At 63.8% G+C, this 2,107-nt stretch overlaps 1 protein-coding gene across 1 annotated transcript in view; it reads right to left on the minus strand.

Moving 5' to 3' along the window:
* Positions 1-1,287: 1,287 nt before the first annotated feature.
* Positions 1,288-2,107, minus strand: part of CRACR2B (calcium release activated channel regulator 2B) — a 9,318-nt gene continuing 8,498 nt past the window's right edge. The window contains exons 5-6 of the mRNA XM_005859225.2: positions 1,940-2,107; positions 1,288-1,726 (exon numbers count right to left, since the gene is read on the minus strand). Of these exons, the coding sequence (XP_005859287.2) occupies positions 1,543-1,726; positions 1,940-2,107 (352 nt within the window). The 3' untranslated portion in view covers positions 1,288-1,542. The remainder of the gene's footprint in view (positions 1,727-1,939) is intronic.

The raw sequence follows: 2,107 nt of genomic DNA on the forward strand, positions 1-2,107 counted from the left end.
CCAGCCGGTGCCGGCGCCTGGAGAGGGTCTCTAACGGGGCTGTGGAGGCCGGGCGAGCTGCAGCCCGGAGGCCTCCACAGCCTGGCCAGGGCCCAGGCCCTCAGGAGACGGAGACACTGAGCTAGGGCGGGAGAGGTGGGGGAGGCAGCCAGCCCAGCCAAGGCCTGGACTCTGTCCAAGACCCTGCTGTCCTCCAGGCCCAATTCTTCTTTCTCTCCTCCCAATCCAGGTCCATCCAGAGGCCACAGGGGACAGCAGGACAGATGCTGGCCTGGCGTTCGGAGGCCTAGGGTCCCTGTGAGAGACACTCCCGTCAGGAGGGCTTGAGAAAGTCCTGCGGCCCTAACCGGTGTGGCTCAGAGGATGGAGCGTCGGCCTGCGAACTGAAGGGTCCCGGGTTCGATTCCGGTCAAGGGCATGTACCTTGGTTGTGGGCACATCCCCGGTGGGGGGTGTGCAGAAGGCAGCTGATCGATGTTTCTCTCTCATGGATGTGTCTAACTCTCTATCCCTCTCCCTTCCTCTCTGTAAAAAAAAAAATCAATAAAAATATTTTAAAAAAAAAGAAAGTCCTGTGGACCAACTAGACTGGGAGGCTGAGTGTGTGTGTGTGGGGGGGGGTATAAGGGGGGAAGACTCCCAACCCAGGTGGGGTTTGAGTCCCCACAATCAGTTGGGGCAGCTCTCCAGGGACAGTGGGCAGCACTCCCCAACCTGCCCTGGGCTCAGCGGGCAGCTCCCAGCTCCCCAGGCAGGACCTGGGCATGGGAGGTGGCTCCAGGCCTACCCCAGGAGGCTCCATGCAGGACTGGCCCGACCCCGGGGGGTTGCCCGGAGCTGCGTGAGGGTGGCATGGCCAAGAGATGGTCAACTGGGTCTGGATTGGGAGGAAACCCCACCCAGGGCTCCCTGTGAGCCTGTGGGCCCTGGTCACCTTGTTCCTACAGAGAGGCCCATGGGACTTCAAGCTTTTATGGGCTGAGAGGGCTTGGGGTCTGACAAGAGATGCAGGGACGCCTACAGACACAAACAAGGACCCACAGCCCCGACTCGGAGGGTGGTGGCCTGTGCCACACTTGGACCGGGACGCGCGATGCCTGTGGCCCCCCACACACAGGAGGTCCAGGAGGCCGCAGTGTGGTTGGTCGAGTTTATTTGGAGTGCTGGACAGAGATGCACAGACACAAACAAGGACCCACAGCCCCGACTCGGACCTGTGCCACACTTGGACCCGGACGCGCGATGCCTGTGGCCCCCCATACACAGGAGGTCCAGGAGGCCGCAGTTTGGTTGGTCGAGTTTATTTGGAGTGCTGGACAGAGATGGGTTTGATGGGGGGTGGGGACAGGATGAGGACCGGAGGGGGGCACAGGGGATCCTGACACCCCCCTCCCCGTTAGTTCCTTCATGTCCACAGGCAGGCAGGCCAGGCAGCCCACTGGGTAGAGCCCAGGTCCTGGACCAGCAGCCCCAGCCACGATGAGTCACTTTCAAAGGGCAGTTTCTTCAGGGCACGCCCCGTGAGTCACCAGGGCTGGCTGGTCACCGGGCACTGGGAAGGTGGCCTGAGCCACATCTGGAGGGTCGAGCCCAGCTGCTGCAGCAGCAGCAACAGCAGCAGGTGGGCCCCGGCAGGCAGGCCGCGGCCAGAGCCTTCCTGGGGCCACTGCCCAGCTGCTTGGTCTCACAGGCGTCCCTCTCGTCTCGTAGCCGCGTGTTCAGCTCCCTGGGGAAGGGAGTCCAGGGACTCTGAGAGGTCTCAGGAGGCAGAATTTTAGGGCGGGGAGTGTGGGCCCGGGCTCTCCCTCAGACCAGGCAGGGGCTGCAGCGGGAGGGAGAGAGGGCAGGTACAAGGAAGGCCTTCCCGGCAGTAAGCCGGGCAGTGGTCAGGGATGTTTGGGACTGAGCCCCTGCCCTCCAGGGCTGAGCCAGACCGAACCTGAGGAGCGCCAGCTGCCGCACGAGACTGAGCCTCTCCTTCTGCATGTTCCTCGAGACAGCAACCACGTCCCTGCGGGCGGGAGGCGGTGGCCTGGGTGGAGGGAGATGCCTGCGGCGCCCCACGACCCCCCTAGGGGACCCGGACCCACGCAGACCCTGGCGGCGA

This window comes from Myotis brandtii, unplaced genomic scaffold, assembly GCF_000412655.1.
Source record: "Myotis brandtii unplaced genomic scaffold, ASM41265v1 scaffold1236, whole genome shotgun sequence".
NCBI classification, from domain to species: Eukaryota; Metazoa; Chordata; class Mammalia; order Chiroptera; family Vespertilionidae; genus Myotis; species Myotis brandtii.